This window comes from Cygnus olor, chromosome 4 (assembly GCF_009769625.2).
Source record: "Cygnus olor isolate bCygOlo1 chromosome 4, bCygOlo1.pri.v2, whole genome shotgun sequence".
NCBI classification, from domain to species: Eukaryota; Metazoa; Chordata; class Aves; order Anseriformes; family Anatidae; genus Cygnus; species Cygnus olor.
This window is the reverse complement of record NC_049172.1, coordinates 45,351,016-45,372,663: the sequence shown is the minus strand read 5'-3', so window position 1 is coordinate 45,372,663 and position 21,648 is coordinate 45,351,016. Positions and strand designations below refer to the sequence as shown.

The 21,648-nt window shown below is 46.3% G+C and overlaps 1 protein-coding gene across 6 annotated transcripts in view; it reads left to right on the top strand.

Annotated features, from left to right (window-relative positions):
- Positions 1 to 11: 11 nt before the first annotated feature.
- The window catches only part of LIN54 (lin-54 DREAM MuvB core complex component), a 37,677-nt gene continuing 16,040 nt past the window's right edge, over positions 12 to 21,648 (top strand). For 2 of the 6 annotated variants that reach the window (XM_040556511.1, XM_040556508.1), the window contains exons 1-3: positions 1,649 to 1,985; positions 13,616 to 14,343; positions 19,628 to 19,748. In XM_040556511.1, the coding sequence (XP_040412445.1) occupies positions 1,958 to 1,985; positions 13,616 to 14,343; positions 19,628 to 19,748 (877 nt within the window). In that variant the 5' untranslated portion in view covers positions 1,649 to 1,957. Of the gene's footprint in view, positions 87 to 1,642; positions 1,986 to 13,615; positions 14,344 to 19,627; positions 19,749 to 21,648 lie in introns of those variants that run through there. The other 4 variants (XM_040556510.1, XM_040556512.1, XM_040556509.1 and 1 more) reach the window with 4 other exon arrangements.

The following is a 21,648-nucleotide window of genomic DNA, read 5'->3' as shown; positions in this document are numbered from 1 at the left end:
CGGCGGCGGCGGCGGCGGCGGGGGACGGCGGAGCGGAACGGAGCAAGAGGAGGAGGAGGAGGAAGAAGAAGGGCAGCGGCCGCCCGGTGAGCGCGGGGGGCGGGAAGGCAGAGCCCTGTGGCGGCGGAGCGCTGACAGTCGGCGGCAGGGCGCAGGCTCGGCCCCCGGGGGCTCCTCCGCCGGTGCGGGGCGCTCCGTGAGGGGCTGCGGGGAGGGGGAGGCCCCCCCCCGGGGCCGGGGCAGGTGCGGCGGGGCCGGGCGGAAAATGGCGGAGCTTTCGAAACGGGGCCGGCGGCTCCCGGCCACCCCCGCGCCGCCGAGGTGAGGCCCCGGGCCGGGGGGGGGGGGGGCGGCCGTCGGTGGCCGTTAGGGGCTCGCGGCGGTGGGTCGCGGCTCCTCAGGCGGCCCCGGGAGGCTGCAGGGCCCCGGCCGGGCCGGCGGGGAGGAGCCGGTGCCCGCCCGGTGCCTCCCGGGGCCCGGCCTTTGTCTGAGGGGGGCCGAGGCGCTGAAGGGCCGGGGGCGGACTCCGGGGGGGCCGGGGGTGGTCTCTAGGGGGCGAGGAGCAGCACAACATCGGGCTGGGGGTGGTAAAAACCCGGTGCCTCGGGCTGTCCCCTCACCCTGCTTTGGGGGCACAGCGGGGGCAGCCCCAGGCGGCTGCTAGCTCCAGTGCCTCCTCCGTGGCAGGGATCTTCCGTGGAGGGACCCCCCCAACAAAACGCAGCAGCCTGTCCTTCCCCAAAACACCCGCTTCGTGCACGCTCCGGCAAGGAGAAGCTGCTGAGTGCGTGCCCCGTGCGGATGTGCGTTGGGCGACGGAGCGGAGATGGGAGCCGGCGCTGTGCTGTGGGCGAAGCGCTCCTCAGGGCTGCCGGGGACACTGCTGGAGAGGGCAGCCCAGGCAGCTTCATGGCTTAAAAACGTCCTTCGTGCTTCCTGTAGTGCTATCGGTTTCAGAAGTTGGTTATGCAAGGTTAATTGTTGAGATTACGTATCAAGAACTATCTAGCGTTGTTTGTTTTGCTTGCACTTGTGTGCGCGTTCAAGCCCTGACAGCCTGTTATTGAACACTGAGCGGTTCAGCTTGGTTTATCAGAAAAAGCAGTCACTGGTTTCGGGTTGAGGATCTGCTAACCACAGGTCAGCTGGAAGTGTGACGATGGACAGTGCTGGAGGATTCCGGCCTCAGAGATGCTGACACCTCACGTGTAGAGCTATCACCTTCTTTTAGGTTTTGGAAAGCGCTCAGTCTAAGCCCCTTGGTTTCATTTCCTTTATGCTTGTTTCAAAAATGTTTTATGGGAGACGTAGCAAGGCACACTACAGAGGGTTGTTGAGCTCTGCTTCTGCAACAAACTGTGGTTTTTTTTATGTCACTCGCTTCTGTTTGTGCTCTGTTCCCTTCCTATACTATAGAGGTGGTCCTTTCCTACTTCAGAGGTGCTTAAAAATGCTTTCTAATGTCCTAAAGAATCTGTATATGGCAGTGGTGGAATTCATTACAAATGCCCAGGAGAGAATCTCCTGTTTTTTTTTCTCAGCTGCAGGACCTCCCAGAGAGAAGCAGAAAAAGGTCTCTAAAAGGTTTGCTCCTAGGGCTTGTGTTTTAGCAGGCCTTACTCTTTAGTAGCTTGGATTACTCTGCCACTTAGAAAACCTGCAAAGCAGCATGGGGTTCCCAGGACAGCCTACAACTGGGCTGGCTAGCTTTATAATGCTAGAAAACAGAAACATTTGTCTTACATGGGAAAAAAGAAGACATCCAGAATAACCCCTCGATTGGCAGTGAGACGCATAGCTATGCAGCACGACAGGTCCACATTTCTGATGTTCCAGACCCAGATACAGACTGGCAGCTCCTCAGCTCCTCCATGTGTGTCACTGCCCTTTGCAAGCTGTACTTCTGCTCTCAAAGACGTTCCCACCCTGGTCAGAGCTCCATCCCTACTTCTGGGCCATGTTCTCATCCATACTACGAGTTCCAGGTACATACACAGCCCCCCGGTCTGTTTATCCCCTGCTTGTTTCTGTTCTTCCTTGAGGTAACTGCAGTGTGCTATGGACACATGAAGCCTTTCTGAAGAACGTTTTACAAGTCTCTTTAGATGAATCTGATGTTCTTGGGATAAGTCATCTTCTGTTTTTCCTGGGTTCTCTTGTTTCGATATTAGTTTTACCAAAAAAAATCCCAGTGGTCTCATGACTGTCTATATAATTTAATCTGCTCTTTTCACCCCCCATCTCACTTTTATTTCTCTTAAATGAAACAAGAGACCAAATCTGAAAAGCAGTAAAAGCTTTCTGTTAGAAAACATAGTTAATTGTAAATATTGCAGTGTCTGGGCAGAGATTTCCTGCCAACTTTCATAGTTTTGCGTTTGTGTTTTACCTTTTTTTTCTATATATTACTCTCCCATTTCTTTAGGAGGCTTGGAACACATCCCTATGCATGTTCACAGCACTGCTTGCTGCTGATGGCTCAGCTTCTCCCTCTCGGTTCATTCCTCTTGCATGCTTTCCCTTTCTCTTATGCCGCATAAGCATTTAGGCAGCTACACGTAGACCACACGCCGAAAGGCTCATCTGCGTGAATCCCGACCTGAGCTTGGTTGGAAGCTGGAGCAAATGTGGGCCAGGCAGCCTGTCACAGTGTATGGCCTGCCACCACGGAAGGACTTGGTTGCGGCGCCCACTCCTGCTGCTCTTGCTTGCTCGGAACTGACTTTTTTGCTGCAAGGTGGCGCCGAGCTGAAGCATCCCCGTCTCCAGGCACAAGCTGTGCAGGGAGTATCAATGCCAAGCTGGGAGGGGCAGGGAGGAAGGGAGATTGCTGGGCTTCCCTGGGACCCCAGCCCAGCTGGGTCATGTGCTTGGGCGAAGTTTCTTGCTGTGCCTCTGGCACTCACAGCTTCTGAGCTGACCTGTCCCATACACTGACCTGGCCGGATCCGTTCGTGGCTCTGGGGAGTGGGGTCCTGCTGGGTTAGCATGTGGCAACGGCTTCGCCAGAGGCCTGTTGGACCCCAGCATCAGCAGTTGGAGAAAGGAGGGCTGCGACAGCCTCGGGTTGGGTTTGGAAGGCTGGATCTAACCCAGCTCCGTTCCTTGATCTGTTCCGTCCCTGCAGCTACGAGGGAGCGTGTTGGGAGGGAAGTGGATGGGCAGATGCCAAAGGAGGACAGGAGAGCTTGAGTAGTAGTGACGGCGTGGGGACTTGGAATATAACCAAGTAATGCTGATGGTGACATGCCACACAGTGATCAAATTTGCAAAAGATGATATTTTTATAACCATGAAAAGATATTCCTATGTTTTGCATTATTAATGTAATAGAAATAGGAGCAGGTGCTTAGTAGACAATTGCCAGTTTGTTGACAAATAAGGGTTTTTTTTGCTACTGGTGTTCCTTTTAAAATCATAATGGAAGCCGACATGACCCACAACTTGCCAAGGGAAGAAGGATCTCCTCGTGATTGCTGAGTGGGCAAGTGGATTTAATTTTTTCCTCCAGCCCTTCTTAAGAAAATGGCTAGCACCTCCTGAGAGGGACATGAGCCTAATCTTTCCCCCCATTAAAAATGAATGAGCCAGCATAGTTGAACTGTGCAGTGTAAAGCTGTCGCATGCCATGGGCTCGAGGTGGGTGACTTCCAAGGTGTACAAGTTGCCGCGAGGGGCACCTTGTCCGCAGTGGGACTGCACAGGGCACCGTGGCAGGTGTGGCGCGCAACAGACCATGCAGTCTGAGAAGGGGCTGCTGCGCCTCGAGTGAATTACGGTTGCCTTGGGAACCTTTATTTTGAATTTTGTGCCTATAGCCGGATGAATTTATGGCGAAGAACATGAAATGTCTCCTTAGATATAACACCTGATTTTTTTTTTTCTTGGTGTTCCTTGCAGCTGATGAAAAAAAACCTGCTACTTACCCGCATTATGTAATAAGCATTTGGTAAGGAGCAAGGTGGTTTTTTTGTAGAATAATTTGCATTGGCATGGTATTTGATAAATCTAGAACTGTGTTCCTCTGGGAAGGATGCAGACCAATTCCCTCTATCTTGTCTTCTGTAGACAGTGGCAAAGAGAATGGAAATTATTTTATCTGTTCCACATGGGTATTTTTTTTTTTTTACCGTGTCATCACGATTTGTTTTTGCTTTGCTGTTACGTATACAAACATACTGAGTTTGCAGGCTTAGATTAGTAATTTTCTCTCTTGTCTTTGTTAATTTTAGCTTTCTTAGGAATGCTGTTTTTGAGACATGTATTTTTAAGGCCATCTCCAGTCCAGTAAGCTGAAACAAAAGACCCTCTGTTGAAAAAAAAAATAAAAATGCAGTGCTGGGTGATTTTGTAGTTCTCTGCTTTACAACAAAACAAATCCTGCAATTTTGAAGACAAAACGTGAAGCAGAAAAGGGAGTAAGGAAACGGGGAATGCATAAAGTGAATGAGGCTCCTTTGCCCGTTGTTGAAACAGTGGCAGAATAGAGGGGTTGCAAATAATTGGGCAAATTGTGTAGTACCCTGAGATTGCCTACACGCAGTCATGGTCTTAAATGTGATGATATAGTACAAGACAAATCTTGGCTATACATATGCTTCCCTGAAAGCTTTGCTGGCAAATGAGAGGAAAGATTTTGACTGTCAAGAGTCTGTTTAGAAGTGCGTTTTCCCTCTTTTTGCACCATTGAACTTTGTGAGTTTTGGTGACCTGGAACAGTTGATGTGTGCTGTACATAGTGGGCAAAAAGAGATGCAAGAATACAGCAAACAAGAAAGTGAGTTGGCATGTTCTTTGTCTTGCTTTGTTGTATAAAATGACCTGATAAAATGGTTTCTCTAAAATTTTTTTGCTGTTGAAAGCACCTTACACCAGCGAGTGACCTTGTCGTCTCCTCCTGACCTGTGGCTTGTTTCTGCGTTGCATGGGCTGCTATTCTGTGTCCCTGGCACTAGCCAGAAGGCGGCAATCTGTGGGAACTACAAGCCTTGGACTTTTATACTGTTAATTCCAGCTTTTCTTGAACTAAGGTTCTTCTGTTTGCTGGGGTAATGTCCGGAACTTTAAACAAAGTAGCAGCGTTTTGGGTTTTTTGTCTCCTGCACAGAATGGGTTGGTGCTGGTGCTGCGAACTGCCTGCAGCGCTGGCACTAAGGAGGCTGGAGTCGGTTTAACATCTACAGGAGGGAGGAGAGGTTATTACTCGAGTTGCCTGTGAAAAAAAATTACCTGTTGTATATGAGGTATGGGCTCTACTGGGGAGACGCAGAAAACGGAAAGGAGGGAGGCTACAGGGGAATTTTTACCTCGTCTATTGGAACAACTGGCAAAAAACAAGAGCTGTGTGACTACACACAATCTCGTCTTGCCGTCGCTTACAGTCTGTTGTTGCAGCCAGGCATTGGCGTTGTGGACCTCGGTTTGAGGCAGAGCTGTTGCAGAGTCCAACCTGCGCTGGGCTCTGGCGGGACATCGCAGGGCGCCGGCTTCTTCTGGGCACCTCGGGCATCTTTATCGCGGACGGTGGCGCAGCACAGCAAGGCCACCCCGTGGGCCGGTTTGTTGGTGCAGTGCTGAGTCACGGCACACAACCTGCCGCAGCGGGCTCCTTGTGCGCAGCCAGCTCTGTGTCTTGCCCCGTGTGACAGTGCTCATCCCCGACTGCAAAAGTAGGAACCAGCAGCTTGCAAAAGCTTCTCTACTACGTGGGTTTCATACAGATACTTGAGAAAACTTAGCAGTTGGTGTTTGTGTTATGCGTATAGAAGTTCTGGGACCTTTTGTGATGCAATCTTCAGGCATGTGAGAAACTTGCATTGGAAGTGGCCCATGTAGTTCTGGAGAAGAAACCAAGATTTCGCTAAAATTCTCATTTCACCTATTGGATTGGTATTTTGTCTCAAAATCTTAATGTGATTAAGACTGGCACAAAAGCCAGTCAGATACTGTACAATTCTGGTTATTCAAATAAGTTTCTTTCAAAAGCAATTTGGAGGTCTTTTATCTAGAGATTGAAGTGGGAGGGAGGGGGTAACGGTGTTTTTGGCACCAAGACCTAGTCATGGTTTGCCTGCAGGCACGCTATTTATCTTCAGCTCAGTCCTGTGAGCGAGTACACTTCTGTACTTGTGAAGTTGTCATGCTTAGTCCTGTGGCAGCTGCTGAGATCTGCAGGTAGGTGTGTGGGTTTGGGGCAAATTATTGCCAGAAAAGACTCAAATGATTGCATAGGACACGTAAGGAATAAAGTTTTTAGTACAAAATGCTTCATTGTGCTGTGTTGTAGAGTATTTCTGGAAGTGAAATCAGTGTTACACGTGGTTTAATTTGGGTTAGAATAAACAGTGTAGCGTACTTAGCCTTCTGACTGGGCAAAGGTGCTCAAGTACGCGTGTGATGTACTGCCTCATCGTCACTCTTCCCCGTTCGCAAAGCCTCAGTAAGTTGGTGGTTTCCAGTGCTGTTGTGATGAACGTTTGCACGTACGTACAGTGCTAACATGAACTCGTGCAGGAACTGTTGGCAGCAGGTCTGCCCCGCAAAGGTGCTCAGCGTGATAACACCTCTTATGAGTCTGTGGGGAACTCGCTATCGAGCCTTGAACGGCAGCTTCTACGCTCCTCGTTTTGCTGCATGTTTGGGGCGATAGCGCTGTGGGGTCTGAATTCCGTCATAGCCTGAACTTGGAAAGCAAGACCAATTTCCAACTATATTTAACAGACTGAGAAGAAGCACTTTTCTCAAATCTGCGTTTCTGGGGCCTATAGATTTCACCTCTCTGGTAGGTTTCCAGTCGAGCTAAGTTCACTATGGACATAGTCATTTTGACGTCAGATTGTTCATGCTTTACTTTTGGACTCCTAAATACTCACAAAACTCAAGTATGTTCATGTTAGTTTCAGGGTATTTCTTTTGGTCTCACCACAAAGTTTGCATGGAACCTAAGGTTAGAAATGCTTCGTTAAATGTACAGACAGGAAACAGACTGTTCATGGCAGCAACACCTTTGGAACGTATTTAGTGATCGTAAGAACACCTGTGAAGTTCTGTTTCTCTGAATTGGTGCTATTGTGTGTCATGAAAACGAGGGCTATGGTGTGCAAGCCAATGGAAGGGTAAAGGGAAGTGTTCTGATTTTTGGTTTCCATTTTATTTTTAGTTTGCATTGAAGCTCTGCTTGAAAGTAGAATGTTGTTTCCCATTACAGAAAGCAAACTGAACTGCTTTGAAGTGTTGTGCTGCAATAAATGTTAGAAGTGCCCCATTCTTTCCTCCAGGGTTGCAGTAAGCAGCTGGCTAAACAGGCAGGGTTGAGCCTTATCATGCTGAAGCAACCTACCCAGTGGTTCACTTCTAAGAGGAAAGGAGGGCGTACAGATCCGTACGGAACCTACTTCAGTGGTCGATCCCATTTACTCTTCTGTTTGTCGGTAATGGGAGCATGAAGAGCTGTCCTATTTATTTCATTCTCTGTTTGAGCCTTCTTAACATGGACATGCCACTCAGCTGTCAAATAAGCACGTATCAGTATTGTTCTGCAACATGGGGCCCTGTTGCGTTCGCAGGGTTCACGTAACAGGAACGGCTTTGCTCCCGAGCGTGCCCCGGACTTGCCGTAGCCGCAGCGAGGGTGAGCCCCTTACAGGCACTGAGCCCTTCTTGAGGAGCGGCTTTCTCGGCAGCTGGTCCATGATCGTCCTCAGAACCGGGCAGGAGTGCATGTCTTACACTTGCAGTGAGCCACCAACAGCCAACGCTGAAAGTGTGGACCGAGGGGAACAAACTATTTGTGTATGCAAATTGGAAATGCAGATTGGGCACGAGATGCAGACTAGTGTTAGTAAAACGGCCTAGATTTTGGCCACCTTCTTAATGGATGTGTAACTAGCGTGTGGGCCATGCCTAGGAAAGTAGCGTAACCTGTAAGTGGCTGGGTTTTCTGGTTAGGATTAACTCAGGAGAGAAGAGTCTGGCATGGCTTTTTCAGTAATGCTGCGTAATACCTCTTTGTAATCAGCCACGGCTAGTGCCTTCTTCTTTGCTTGTCTGGTTTCATAACTGAAGGAGCATTTGGGCCATACAATGCTTTCTTCTTGTGGTGAAAAGGGGCTGTCCAATGCAGGTGAGATACCTGAGGGTTTTGAGGTGACGGTCGTTTAGAAAGCACATGTATACATGTAATGTAAGTCAGGCGCTGACAACCTATGTGACATACTGTTTTCATCAAAAACTTGGCTGTGGCTTTTTCCCCTTTCTTTCTAGCTTCTGTTTCACATGAAAGGGTTTCTGACTCATGGGGATTTTTGGTCATGTACGATGTCGAAGGTCTTTGTTAGTTTTGTTGTGAAAATTGCTTTTGTGCTCTGTGTGTGTGTAATCTAATTTCTGCGGTAGCTCGCTGTGATGCCTTGTGTGGGAGAACTCAGTCTGATGTGGAGAAAACAGCTACAGGTCGCAGGACAGCTGAGCCCATCAGCCTGTGTGCATCGGAGCGGTTGTGGAGAAGGAAAGGGGGGTGGTCATGTTGCGTGTGTCACTTCTGAAGCTGTGGGTACCGTCAGATCAAGGCTTTCTAGTAAAGGCAGTGTATTTCATCTGTCTTGATAAAACATTCCTGTTTCAAGGCAAATAGAAGATGAATTTTACTCAACTTCAAGCAAAGAGATTTGTGTTGTTGATTGTGTTTTTGTGCTCTTTTTTAAGCAAGTCTCTGCAAAACAGTTTCTGTTCCTTGGTGTGCTTTTTGGCTTGCTGTTCTTTATCTGTCCCTATCGCTTTTTATATGTCAGTGACCACAGCATGGAAAGCTTACTTCCACAGTTGAAGTGCAAGATGCTTGTTTTCTGCCTCCGTGCCACGTGCTGGAAGTTGAGGAAGGGGAGTGGGAGCAGGTGGAGGGATGGCTTCTGCATTTTTCCCACTGAGGGGTACTTGGATCTCTTTTTTTGTGGCAGCTTCCAACTAGTCAATGCCGAGTAATTTTACACTGCTTAATCTCTAGGTATTAAGGCAAAAAAATACGCTCAGCTCGGCAGCCTTGTGGAACTTCGAGATTGCTGCTATTGAAAAGTGTGCGTGAGCAAAAGCTGAAAAATTGAGAAGCGTTTAAGCACCTAAATTTTAATTGCATGTGGCTGGAAGTATCTCACACTTCCCAAGTGAATAACTTAAAAATTGTGAACCGTAATCATCAAGGATTCATTCTGTATTTCCACTGCTTCCTCCTGCTCTTGCCTCTGTTCGATTAAGTGGATGTAGAAATAGATTAAGTTATTATTTCTTTTAACTCTTAATAGATCAGCATGCTAGGAATATACTGATTTTAATATTGTAACTTTATACAAATACTGCGAGGGTTTGGAGTTGTAAAATCCTGAAATATGAGGTGCAGCCTGCAGACAGTTCCCCCGTTGCACCTCTATTTGGCAGAGAAGCGTTGGTGTTGCCACATTCCTTTGCAGAGGCCAGGCACTCAAAATGTTATCCCTTTGGTATCAGCCAGCCCTCAGTAGGAAGGTAACAATCTTTTGTGAACTTTACAGACCTTTGGAAAAGCCGTGGCGGTGCCAAGGGGCTGCGGAGACGCTTGTAACTCTGCCACTGCACTGATTCAGAGCAGTTTATTTTCTGGTTCAGGACCTTCTAAGCTGTATCCTGTTTTTCACCCCTCAGGAAGAAACTTGCAATAATGTACGGTCATATTGGCATCTGCTCGTGGTGAGTGATGCACAAGGTAGTTTTATAGCAGTTAGTTGTACAGATGGTACACGTCCCCATGCCGTTTGTCCCTTGGATGATTGTACCGGCGGTCACCTCATCAGGGTAGGACTTCACTCGGGTGTTTCATCGTTCCTCCTCTTGGAAGGCTTTTGCAGTCCATAGCTCAAGAACCCGAAGGTATTTGCCCTTGCTGGCTCCGAACAGCGCTGCACCTCAGCACACAGCTCTGCTCCACCTTCAGGTGGCTGCTGTGCCTGGCAGGGGTGCTCGCCTGCCATTTGGTTCGCTTCGTGGGCAGCAGATCTGGAGACCCCAGAGCCATCCCTGCCACCAGGGGCTGTGTCGGACGTGATGCCTTCATGAAGCTTTTAGGTTAGGGCTTCACTTTCCACTTCCAGGCGGGTGCTTGTGCACAGGGCATTGCTGCAGCTGCACCCCGGACATCCTGGTCTCTCAGCCTTCCTGTCAGAGCATTTATTTTTCCCCTGGACAGTTCTCCTCGCAGTGCAGAGCCCTCGCTGCTGGCTGCGCAGACTGGGAGCTCAGCTGTTCTGACCCAGCTGGCGCTGCTGGAGGGGCAATGAGCTGTGCCTGCATACTGGGGCACACGGGCATTACACTGCCTTCTTGCTGACTGCTTTCCACACCACTGTTTAACTCTGCCCATTGTTTTGATATGTTTTTTTCCTGTTTAACACGATAGATCTGCATGTTTTCACTGTTTTACTCTGCCCATTGTTTTGATATGTTTTTTTTCCTGTTTAACGTGATAGATCTGCATGTTTTCACAACAAAGGTGTAATAATAGCACTCAATACTTAACACGGTTACTTTCCTGAAGATTGTGCATTGGCATACTGGCAAAGAAAAGGAGAAAACAGATCGAAGTTCACAGGTACCTGTCAGAACCCTTATTTCCATTCTGCATTTTGCCGATGTCATCACGTGTTGATCTTCCTACTTAGAAATCTCTTTTAACCTTCATGAAGTTATATTGATAGGAACGTGGTGATTGTTTTTTTTTAATAAGACCTTTTAGAAACAAATACAGCATTCAGGAGTATTGGAGTGTGAGGTCGGGCAACAGCAAGGTTCAAGTTGTTCTCTGTTTTCTTTCCTGTGAATATCAGGTGTAGGTCTGTGCTGTCAGACAGATGGGCAGGGGTGGGCCGCTTGAGCTGGTCTTCGGTCCCTGCTGCCCTCCTAACTGCTGTCTGCTCTCTCAGTAGAAGGTGACAGAAAGTAATTCGATGAAGTCATTGCTGCCAAACCTTGCTGATGATGAACTTTAGTCCCTATTTTTTCTCTATTTATTTACTTTACTATTTTTGGTGCGCATTTAGCTAATTTCATGTCCTGAGCTGTACTGGGGTAGTCTTCTATTAAAGCAATCTTCTTTACATAACTTTCTAGGAGAGCTTTTAATTTGTTGCATGACCATTGTTCTGTGGCCTGAAATGATCTGTTTGTGAAACTGACCATACAGTCTTGGGGGAGTTCTTCAATCTGATGGTGTGCTTACCCACTTCTTTGGTATAGGTTTTCGTTTGGTTGTCAACTGCAAACAACTAAATGCTTACTGATGCGTCCTTTTTGGAGGTGTAGGTACAGCTCTGGCGAGGCCAAGTGATTCCAAGTGTAGTTGGTGAAGCCAAAGAAACTTCGAAATCCAGTGAAAATAGCAGTGTATTTTCTCTGTGCTTACTTGAAGGTCTCAGATCCGTTAGAATGTTAAGAGTTTGGTGACCTTTTATTATTGGAAAACATTTCAGTGGAGGAGCTGAAAAAATGGAAACAGTATGTTTGCTATAAAAACATTTGCAAAAGTAAACAGCTGAGTGGTTGAGAAATCCTGGGTAAATACCTAAAAATACGATGTGCTTGGATGTTGAAGTGGCTTTTGATGACAGCAGCTTCTTATGCAGGTAGGACAAGATTTTCGTCAATTCATTTTGTGCATCTATTTTAGTTCTGTCTAATAAACAAAGAAATCAAACAAGCGAGGTACGTTTGTGTTTTCTTTTTTTTGCTGTTTTTGATGACATGAGCCTAAATACAGTAATGAAAGCCATCTGTAAAGCGGTAAGACCTCATACCTCAAGAATCTTGCAGTGTTAATGGCTGTAAACTGTTATTCCAACCACATGTAATGTTTCTTTTCTTTTAACTTACAGGTCTTAATGCCTGACTTGAAGCAATGTATTTCTTTTCCCTCTGCATTTTGATATGCGGGAGGTTAGAACTCAGAGTTCTGTTTAAAATCCTGACTCTGTTGCGTTTTCGTTTCATTTTTTTCAAAGAGATAGAGGTATTTAGCAACTGTCTACTGGTTTGTAGCATAACCAAATGGTAAGAATAAAGAATATAAATAAGTTCCTTTTGAACTGTATAACTGTTTAAATACATATAAGCAGTGTGTTCTGCTTATACCGCTAAAATATACTAAGAATGGCCTGTCTTCTAGGGAATAGCACTTAGAAATGCAACTTAAAGCAATATTGTTTGAAATAATTTGTCGTTATCGAATTGGTTTTTCTGCTTTACATGATGCCCTCCTTCTCAAACATGGAAGCAATCATTACTTGGATTGTAGTTGACCCTAAGAGCCTAACTTGTGGATCCCAGCCCTTGGTTCCTTCTCGGACAGCAGAAGCAGTGATGGGTTTTTGTGCAGATGAGCTCCAAGCGGTACAGCTTAAGGCACAAGCCTTAAGTTGTTGGACACAACACAGCTGTCCTGGGCGCAGGTCGAGCCACAGGGTCGGTCTTTGTTACCACAGCGGTGGGGCTGCGTTTTCAGCAGCATCGTTCCTGACTTACATGGTTCCTGACTTAACGAATGTCACTGAAGCACAAGGAACTCAGTCAGCTTTTCCTAGGAAGAAGGAAGCTGGATTTGTGGGTATCTTCTCCTCGTGCGCATATCACGGGCACTTGAGGGTGTGTGGAGTACGTATATCCGTGCTGTGTAGTCACCCATGCAGTGCCCGAGCGTGCTGAGGGGTCAGCAAATGGAGGAAAAGCTTCATTGAGGTGCTGTGTGCAGCCTCTGGCACGGATGCGGTTTCAGTGGCCACGGCGGATGCAGCTGCTCCCAGCACTGTCCTTAAGGTTTCTCAAGTGGGAACTGACTCGGGCTCTGAAACTAACTGTGGATTTGTTATCTGAGTTGGTCCTTTCATTAATCCACGCAAAAAAATCCTGTTAGCATTCAGACAGGGTAGTAATTGTTTGGCTTTTAGGAAGCGTTTTGAGTTGGGGCTCTGTGTTATCTTGCAAGTATAAAAAGAAAAACTGAGTTGCATTTCTCCGTGCCAGCAGAGAGGAATGGACGTTCACCTTGGAAGGGCAGGGCTTTAGCTTGCTCCTGCGGCTGGCTTCTGGGGTAAATACAGCCCCTTACCGGGCAGCTGTTTGTTTGACTGACGTTTCTGAAATGAGGATTTAGACAAGGGTGAACCCCATTACTTCAGCTCTGGGAATCAAGTCGCTGATGCAAGATACCTTGCTAGTAGATGTTGACGTGTGTGACAAAAGTCATCGTTGTCTATTGGATTTGCAAAGCTTTTTACCTCCTGCTTTATATCTCAGTAAGCTTAAATCTCTGCGAACAACATACCGTATCTTGGGGGGAACACTTTCTCTAGGCATACAAAATTGCCAAGAGTGGACTGGTAATCAACAGGAAGTTGACACCTTTATTTGACTTTAATGGATCATGTTGAAGAGCTTTGATGTAAATTCTTGTTGTAATTAAATCCAGCTAAATGGGTTAGTTGTCAAGAATTTCTGCTACTACATTTTCTTTTTTTGGTGATGTCATTCATAAAGCTTTGCAAAATGTCTATTTTCTGGAAACCACTCACTTCTCTTTTTTTTTCTCCTATTATTGCAGTACCTGCTCTAGTCACCACTGCCAAAACTGCTACAATGGAGGTGGTTTCAGCAGAAGTGAACAGCTTGCTCCCTGAGGAAATAATGGACACCGGGATAACGCTGGTGGAAGATGACGGCATCGAGGCGGTTATTGTGTCATCACCGATGGGAGATTCTATTCCAATGGAAACAGAACTGGAAGAAATAGTGAACATAAGTTCCACCGGTGACTCTTCAACTACGACTACAGCCCCAGTCACCGCAGAACCGGTTACTGCGCCCAGTAATCACTCAGGCGATGCGGCGGTGAACACCGCAACTGCCAAAACGGAGGGAAACTCGATAGTAAAGCCTGCCTTTCAAAGTGGCCTCCATAAACTTGGTGCTCAGACCCCGGTCACTATCTCAGCCAATCAGATTTTTTTGAACAAGACTGCCGACCTTAAAATAGGCAATCAGAGTATTAAACCAGACGGGCAAAAGCTCATCGTAACAACTTTGGGCAAGTCTGGCCAACCCATTGTTTTAGCATTACCCCACAGCCAGCTCCCGCAGGCGCAGAAGGCTGCATCCCAAGGCCAAGCCGGAGACTCGAAGGTACAAGGCCAGCAGATCAAAGTTGTTATCGGAGGCCGGTCAGAAGTGAAACCTGTTGTTGGTGTCTCAGCTTTGACGCAAGGAAGTCAGCTGATAAATACTGCCGCCCAGCCTTCTGTTTTGCAGACCCAGCAATTAAAAACAGTACAGGTAAAGTGAGTTATGCTGATGAAACCTCTTTAAAACAATTCTGTTGGTGCAACTGTTGTCTACTTCCTTCGCTGACTGGCGCGCGGTTGCTTTCAGCCTTCGCATTCATTCCTTGTATAAAAGCACAGTGCTGCTCTTGGCCTGCTTTTTCATCTGTGTAGGCATTTACAGCCTTAATGTCTTCTACCTCTAGCTACTGTCTAGGAATTTAGGGTTTGCCTCAGAGAAAGTGAGCTATCAAAATTCATTAAAGAGAGTTTTCCCATTATTTTCATTTGATAAAAATAAATTCTACATGCTTTCAGAAGACTGAATTGAACTCTTTATGCCTGCCATTTCTTTATTCAGAATGTGCACGGCTTTCCTCTTTTATGATCAAGTAGCTTCTGCCTCTTACATTGAGCTTGTTATAAATAAAGTCTCCAAAGAACCGTACAGTATTTGAGAAGTAACAGAAAGGTACATCTCGTCTGCCTCAAATCTGCTTAAGCTTATCAATAGATATTGATCAACTAGACAGGATGGTAAGCTGGATGTCTCTAAGCGCTGTTTCCCAACTCAGGCATGGATCTGGAGATAACTGAAAACAGAGAGAATCTGATGGGATCTGAAAAGGTGTTGTAAAGACACAAGTTATTAATGAAGGGGCCTGATTTTCATCTGATGTGTGGCAGAACTAAATGTGAGCAACTTCTTTCTAGATGACAGTGAAGAAAAACTAGAACTCAGTGCAGGTTATGATGGAAAATGATTATTGAAATTAGTGAAATGAGAAAGGAAACTGGAGGTACACAAATGAAAACAATTTTCCTGCACTTGAAGTTTTTCAAGTAACTTTTCATGCTACTTTTAAGCATGCCATGAGCACTGGTAAGTTCCCCAGCTAGCATTTCATGGTAAGCGCACATAGGCAGCTGTCCAGGTAGTTCGTTTTAAATCAGCAGATGATCCCTGCACCGGTATCTGCTTTCCCCTCCTTTGTTGCTGTGTCATATCTCCAGACAAAAATGTTTAATAGTTATGACCATTTTCAATATGTCCATGCACTCTATACGTGGCTCCTGTTTTTGTGCCTTCCATTGTTAATGATACAGTTGTCATTACAGTTTTCAAAAAAGCTATGTCACCACAGGAACGTGTAAGAGTGGATCATTTCCGACTGGCTTCAGTTACTGCCAACTAGCACTTAAATGAAACAGTATAATAGTAAGAAAATAACTGCAATGAGCTTTTGCTTCCATGAGATTACCTGTGCCATCAGTGACTGAGAAACTGACTCAGTGATTGATACCTGTTTGTCAGGAGGAATTCTACAGGTTCCTTAATATAACCCATTATAAATGGGCTTGCATCCCTTTGTTAATCCATTGAATTGCAGTTGGGTTGAATTTGTTTGTTATGGTCTTTCTATTAAATCTTTGCTTCCTTTTGCAAAATGGAATGAATCGTTAATGCCTGATATTCCTTTTTTTTTTTCCCCTATAAGGAGGTGAGGAAGTAGAAATGAAAAGCAAGAAAGCAGAGTTCAGTTTGTTAAAAGTGACCGATACTGCAGGAAAGAACTACATGTGCAACTCCTAGACAGTACGTCTCCCTGCAGGAAATTACTTAATTATCAAAAGGATATATGAGGCTGGGTGAGAGATTCACGATCTTGCTCTATCGTAGATGACAGGGGAGGTAACCCACACTTAGAAAATGATGTCATGTGTTAACCCCATGATCCTGACGAGCCTCTCAACCTTTCAGTGCCTTCTTGGCACCTCCTGAGTGGAAAAGGAAGCAGTGAATGCTTCCCTGCTTCCCAAGGGTCTTGTGTAACTTAACTCATGTGAAGCGGTTGTTTCAGACGCAAGGCAGCACAGCAGTTTGACTTTGTGCTGAAAAAAAGAATTGATAAAAGGTGAGGCTTAGGTGGCTACGAGCTCTGTACAGTTCTCCTTACATTATCAATGTTGTAGGGGCTTTGCAGGTCAAAAATAAAATCCTTTTGTCTTACTGGAATTTAATTGTGACGCTTGAGATCTCAGCACTTGAGAAAAGGCTGAATTGATAGAGTTCTGCAAAACGTGCCTTGGAATCCTGCTCCCTCTCTGACTGCGATGTTAGAGGTATGAAGCTGTGGGGTGTAAAACACAGCGGGACCTCGGGCTTCTTCTGTAGTAAGAGGTTTATTGTTCTCCCTTCTGTAGACCTTCTGTAGATCTGGACAGTTTGTCATGATATAGTAGAAACCACTGCCCTGCACGTGTGGACAAAACAATTTGGCCAGCACATGTTTTCAGCCTGGGACTCTGCTTGCATGCAGGCTTAAAAAGCATGATGTGCTGGCGTACTACCTGGCGCTTGTGTGAGAAGCAGAGGTCCAGACCCATCGTCACTGCTGCGACTGAGCTGCTCCAACCTGAACTCGTCTCGATGTGGTAGCTGGCTCCGTATTTCAGTGGTTACATCTATGTGTCTGTAGCTACTGTGGCAAGACAACTGCCGCACCATCAGTGTGGCTTTGTCTCACTGTGGGAAAATAACCTCGCGCACTCCCTAAGCCCACAGCAAATCTCTGCTCCTGACTCAGGGTCCTTATTATCTTCTCTCAAGTAGGCTGTTGTCTTCTATTTCCAGACTCTGTGATTCTTTTCCTATTATGCCAAGTAAAAATTACATAGGGTGTGGCTGCATTGAGGAGCTCCCATGAGGTCATCTAGGGAGTGGATTTATACTATGTTAGCTCCTTTGTGGTAAGCGGCTGTGGCTGTTCCTAGCCCGCAGTAAATTCAAGGTATGCGAGTGCCTTTTTCTGTAATAATATCACGTTGCTTGACAGTTGAAGGCAGGCCGGTCATGGAAGCACACTTGTTCATCTTGTTTAGTGGGAAGAGCTTAGGGAGACACAAATTAACCCTTGAAATAAAGATGCTTGCACATTAAGCTTTTCCTTTCTGCAGGGGGAAGAAGGCTGCTGTGTGCTTCTTAAATTAATAATTTTCTTAGAGAAGAGCTCTTTGCCCTATGAAATACTTCTGCAGTCTAATTCAAAGCAAATTTCCGAGAGCGTGCTTAGCTTACATAGGCAAAAAGGAATAATGGTGACCTCCTTGTGATTAGTACAGGCAGTGACAGAGGGCTCCAGAGAAGTTGCTCTTGCTGAAGCATTGAGAGGACGTTCTGTCACCTTGATTATTTCCTCTGGTGTCTCCAGTCTCTACTGAAACAGGTAATGAGCTTCCCACCTTAGCCTGGGAGGCTCTGGCAGACACTGTGGCTATCGATGCTCCAGAAAGGCTCGCTGCCAAGAGGCAGCCAGTGGGGCTGCCCGCGCTGCAGGGCCGAGGGAAAGCATGCCGGTTTTTCGCCATGTTTCTGAAAGCCTGGGGGAGTTCAGTCATTTCTTAGAAAATGTAGAGCTTCTGCTTCCCGGTCCATCAGTTTACCAAAAAAAAAATCTGAGGAGGGTATCGCAAGTTGAGCCCCCTTGAAGCAGGGCTACTCGTGTTGACCAGCTCTTGTTCTGGGATTTTTACTTTTCCCTGAGATACTTGATGGTAACAGTTGGCTGGTATTTTACAAGTGTTTATGCAAGTAATTTAAGCATGGATAATGACTGTTACTGGGAAACAACTGCTGCTGTGTGAGTGCTCACTGTTCCTGCTAGGTGTTGGCCATGTTCTGAGCCAGACTTTGCCCTTGCTTCAGAGACTAGAAGCAATAGCAGGTAAATTACGGTGATAATTTGTAGCAGGATTAGGATTAATTTCAACAGCATGGCAATCTCCAATCTGGCGCTGCCCAGGGTCGGAGCTGCCTGGGGGCCCTTGGCCTCAGCCGGGTACAACTCAGGCACGCAGTGTGGGGTTTGCTGTCGGTGCGAGGCCAGGAGCTGTGGTGCCGTCCCGGGGCTTCCCCAGCTGTGCTGCCAGCATGCTGCAGGCAGCCCAACCGGCCTCACGCGCCCTCTCTGCGGGCAGCCTGCTGGATTTGTTGCACATTGCCGACCACTTGCAATGCTTCAGCGTCGCGCTACTGTAAAGGAGGTGTTTGCAGTCAGCAAATGCTATAAATAGGGTTTTTGTGTAGGAAACCACAACATCCAGCCTACTTGATTGCTTCATTTAAGCAATTGCATCTTTCTCAGGCTGTTGAAAGTAGCTGTCATCTCTGTATTTGTCTCCATGTGTAAGGTTTCTCTGCTTGCTCGTTTGAGTAAAAGCAACAGATGTGCAGTCTCGATGTGGCTCCCCATGTTGATGCCATCTCATGCCTCTGTGACCTTGCTGCAGGTGGTGGCCGGTGCCTGTGGGATGCACACAGGCACGTGGGGCAGAGGAGAGGCAGGACGGGGCTCATCTGTGGGTCTGAGTACAGTATTGCTTACGGGAGAAGATCCTAATGCTTGCCCTCATCTGCTGGCAGCCTCGAGAGTTGGTGGTTTAAAGCAGTCTTTGAAAGAAGTCACCTCTAAGCTGAATTTTCCACACCTGCATGCCAGGGTATAGAAACGGTTGGGATAAACGCATCTGGTAGCTGCCCCTTCAGTGTGGAGAAGGGAGGAAAAAGTTCTGATTGTCCTCGTTACCAAGCCCTGCTGAAAAAGCCTTTAAGTTGAAGCAGTCCGTATCATTGAATTGCACGTACCTGTCCCTGGTCCAACTGCACTTCAGAGGGGAGATGTCACAGAAGGGATACACGGCCCCCTACTCATGAGCCTGGATGTACTGATTTGCTTTTGGCTAGCCCATGTCCAAAAATTTCAGGGGCTGATGATCCACGTTCTCTTTTCCCATTTGCAGGGTAGGAGTGTGCTGCTGTGTCAGAACAGGTGAAGAAATGTTTCAGAGCAGTGAAGAAACATTTCAGAGCTGTAGTAGTCTCATTTAAGTGACTCAAGGAGCAAGTTTATGTCCTGGGTGGCTGAAAAAGTAACTTTTTTTTAAACTTGAAATTTTGAGACTTGGCTTTTAACTTGAATATTTTTTACGTAGGCAGGCCACATGTGAGAAATATTTTCAGGACAATAATAAGGCACCTTGAAAATTAGGTATGTTTGTTCAGGGATATCTTATGAGATAGCTGTGAGGGGTTTGGCTGTCCTGCTTTGGTGGCTGGCTCTCTCAAGAGGCGTAGATGATAACCCAGTTCTCTCCAACGTGAGAAATGGAGGTAAAGTGTGAGATGATGAATTATTCTGTCTGTGAATATTGCACTCTATCTTGTATGATGTCATTAACATGATGATTTAGGTCCAAAACACTCAAGTTATTTGAGAATTTTTTTATCCGTCTTTCAGATTGCGAAGAAGACCCGAACCCCAACTTCTGGCCCAGTGATCACCAAGCTGATCTTTGCAAAACCAATCAATAGCAAAGCCGTTACAGGGCAGACCACTCAAGTGTCACCAGTCATTGCAGGTTGTACTTACTTGACTTGTTTTGCTTTATGATTTTTTAAGGTTATTCAAAGAGATGGCAATTGTAGGGTTTTTTTTCCTGTGTTGATTTTTATTATAGTTTCTGTTTTAACACCTCAAGCAATTGGGGGAAAAATCAACAAAGATTTTGATGTAGGTAGAAGCAGATAAATGTATCACAGAATCATTTAGGTTGGAAGAGACCTCCAAGATCACCTAGTTCAACCTCTGACGTAACACTACCAAGTCCTCCACTAAACCATATCACTAAGCTCTACATCTAAACATCTTTTAAAGACCTCCAGGGATGGTGACTCAGCCACTTCCCTGGGCAGCCCATTCCAATGCCTAAGAACCCTTTCGGTAAAGAAGTTCTTCCTAATATCCAACCTAAACCTCCCCTGGTGCAACTTTAGCCCATTCCCCCTCGTCCTGTCACCAGGCACGTGGGAGAATAGACCAACCCCCACCTCGCTACAGCCTCCTTTAAGGTACCTGTAGAGAGCGATAAGGTCGCCCCTGGGCCTCCTCTTCTCCAGGCTGAACAAGCCCAGCTCCCTCAGCCGCTCCTCGTAAGACTTGTTCTCCAGACCCCTCACCAGCTTCGTTGCCCTTCTCTGGACTCTCTCGAGCACCTCCATGTCCTTCTTGTAGTGAGGGGCCCAGTACTGGTCAGTAACCTTACACTTTGCTCATTTAGGTGACTTAGACTTGAATCATTTGATTGGGGGGGGGGGGGTTGTATGCAAGTAACATTTAAGGCATGCAAATTATTTCCAAAGGACGCACCTAGAAAGCCAGTCACCTTCAGAGCTTTGAAGGATGTCTATCTGTTTCCAGACTGACCCCCTCCCAGCAGGCCTAAAATATTTTCCACATATGAATGTGTTAAGTCCTTACCGAACCAGGACTTGTGCTAGTTGCAAAAAGTTGTGCATATGCATCTGAACTAAGGTTTTTGTGTGTTTCAAAAACAAACAAGCCACTTCAAGAGGCGTTACCTTCTCATTTGGCAGTACGTGAAAACTGTCAAACAGTTAAAGAACCACAACAGAAATAGTTTTTGCAAGAGTTTTTTGTTCCATTAGATTTCTAAAGCTTGCTGCCTCCAGAGTGAAAAGAAACATGCAGGTCACAACAGATCTGCATCATATTGACTAGCAAATGTGTTATTAAAGAAATAAGCTTCCAGCTTTTCAATCAATAAGCTGGAGAATAGCAAGTACTTTTCCCTGAGCTGGCGAGGTGAAGATGCTTGTCTAAGTGAAATCTTCGTAAACATCTTCCTTTCCTCTCGCAACCCCAAACCGCCAGTACAGCTTACCAGCTGAGAGAGGTTGGTATTGCTTTAGGGCAGGTGTAGCACACGTGTGTTCTGTTTAGATTGTGTGTGTGTGTTTTTCTCAATCCGATAGATACTTGTAATTGCCTGGACATTTCTGAAAACTGAGGTGCCAGTTGTAATTTTGCAAGGATTGACAATATAAGCAGCCAGATTCTGTTTAGGAAGCTGATGCCAAGGAGCGCAGAGGGGATGCAGTGAGAAAGGGAAAGCTATCACCAGGAAAAAACAAAACTAGCAGCACTGAATACTGAAGATGGTAAAATTCCCACAGATAGTGACATTTTCGGGTTGCATGTGGCTTTAGCAACCAAGCGTGCTATTATTTAGGCTGCACACAGGTGAGGGTTATCTCAGAGCACGTAGACCTCAGAGGAGGGCAGCTTTCTATGTGGATGGTGCTTGATCATGTTAGTTGCAGTTGACCCAATTTTCATGTCACCAGTTGGTTTTGGATGGCAAAGTTACACTGCTTTTTCTTATATTTTTGATATATATAATATGAGAGAATTGCTGAGAGAGAGGCTGTGACAGAAACACACAACTGCGCCAAAGTGCA